Raw genomic sequence first — 1,928 nt, forward strand, 5'->3', positions numbered from 1 at the left:
CCGTCTTGTCCATGCGCATGTCCCGCATCTTGGAGACCAGCTCGGTGAGCACCCTGCGGCCGTGCAAAGGGTGGGGGGGGGAACACGTCAATTCGGGGGGAGAAGGGGGGGTCCAGGCGCACGTCGTCATCGCCCCCCCACCCCCACCCCCCCCAACCTGTCGAAGATGGCGCCCACGCCGGCGCTGTGGGCGCTGTTGCGGTGCACGTGGAGTCCYGTGGCCAGCAGGATCCCGTCCTTGACGGAGATGGAGCGGTGCGAGAAGGACGCGATGAGCAGCTCGTTCCAGCCTGCGGCGGGCGAGGACGCGCCCAGGATACGGGAGAAAGGGGGGGGGGACACACATGGGTGAGCCTCCCCCCCCACCCTGCCCCCCAAGCCGGGCCCCGAATATCCCCTTCTCCCAGCCCGCCGCGGAGCGCAAACATCCCCTCAAGTCCCGAATATCCCCTTCGACGCGTCCTCCGCGCGGTAACCGTTTCCTCCTCGGTCATCCGTCGCCCTCCGGATCCCCCCTCCCGCGTCGCCGTCTAGGCTGGCGAACGCCCCGTTCCCGTCTCCGGACGTCCCCCCCCTTCCGCGGGGTTCCCCTCAGCCGGCCGCGCCGTGGCCCGGCCCAGCCGCGGCCCGGCCCAGCCCCGCTCACCCGCCCGCAGCAGGATAACTTGGTCGTCCAAGGGCAGCTCGGAAAAGTGCGGGATCCGCTTCGCCCACTCCACCAGCGTGAAGAGCTGCTTGTCCGCGGCCTGGCAGATGTTGGTCACCGGGTCATTGGGCTGATGATGGGGACGCAAGGGGTCAGCGGGCGGCGCGGAGCCCCACACCCCTCACCTCTTCCCAGACCCTTTCCTTTTCCCCGGATGCCGGGTTCTTCCTCGGACTCACCGAACTACCGCCGGTGCCGGAACCRTCCACGCTTTGGTCCGATTTCTGCTCCACGGCCAGCTCGGCCTCCAGGATCTTCTCCACCGGCATCTCCTCGTTGGCGCTGGCCCCCAAGTCGCCGTCGCCCTCCTTCTCCTTGCCGCGCTGCCGCTCCTCCTGCACCGCTGCGGCGGGCGAGGACGGGTGAGGGTCCGTCCCGGCGCGGCGCCCGTCCCGCGCTCCGGCGCCCGCCCGGTACCTTCCCGTTTCATGCCGGTAGCCAAACACTTCTGGTAACGGCAGTACTGGCAACGGTTCCGCTGACGCTTGTCCACCACGCAGTCCTTGTTGTCACGGCACGTGTAGGTCAGGTCTTTGCGGATGGTGCGCTTGAAAAAACCCTTGCAACCCTCGCAGCTGTACACGCCGTAGTGTTTCCCTACAGGCGGCGGGGTGTCAGCGCGCGGCGGCGGGACAACCCGAACGTCCTGCATCTCCACCTCCCCCCCCCCTTTTTTTTTCTTTCACCCCTTTTTTTCCCCAAAACCGCCCGCCGCCGTCTCCGGCTACCTGAGGACCGGTCGCCRCAGATGGCGCAGAGGCGTTTGCCGGAGACGCCGGTGCCGTGGGGGTGACAGGGCACGGCGCGGATGCCCAGCGGCGGTTTCACGTCGTCCGAGCTGCTCACGGAGTGCAGGCCCGAGAGGTTCACCGTGGAGTTGATCTGCGACACAGGGCGCCGCGGGCAGGGCCGGCGGGGTGGCGGGGGGCCAAATAACCCCCCCTCCCTTTTCCTGCTGCCCCAGGCGCGTGTTCTCCTCCCTCCAACACGCACGTACTTACCTGGGGGCTGCTGACGGGGCCGTAGGCGATGGAGGGGGTGGCGGGGAGCCCCGGGGAGCCCATGGACGAGCTGATGACGGGGAAGGGGGAGCCGAGGCTGGCGACGGGCGAGTTGAGCGACGAGGTCATGGCCGAGCCGATCATGGARGGGTGGAGCGGGGCGGCGGGCTCCGGCGGCGGGGACGAGCTCAGGGACGAGCTGTCGGGGCTCCTGCAGTCTG

General features: G+C 69.1%; 1 protein-coding gene across 1 annotated transcript; it reads right to left on the reverse strand.

Annotated features, from left to right (window-relative positions):
- Positions 1-4: 4 nt before the first annotated feature.
- LOC146599132 (retinoic acid receptor RXR-beta-A-like) lies at positions 5-1,921 on the reverse strand (the record flags this gene model as incomplete). The annotated part of the gene is made up of 7 exons (XM_085299128.1): positions 1,708-1,921; positions 1,435-1,588; positions 1,124-1,303; positions 886-1,049; positions 647-776; positions 158-290; positions 5-53 (listed from the first exon to the last, which is right to left on the reverse strand). Coding segments are annotated over exons 1-7 (954 nt in total), but the record flags the coding sequence as incomplete, so codon positions are not given.
- Positions 1,922-1,928: the final 7 nt, after the last annotated feature.

This window comes from Rhea americana, unplaced genomic scaffold (genome assembly GCF_003343005.1).
Source record: "Rhea americana isolate MKP2758 unplaced genomic scaffold, rheAme1 scaffold_1455, whole genome shotgun sequence".
NCBI classification, from domain to species: Eukaryota; Metazoa; Chordata; class Aves; order Rheiformes; family Rheidae; genus Rhea; species Rhea americana.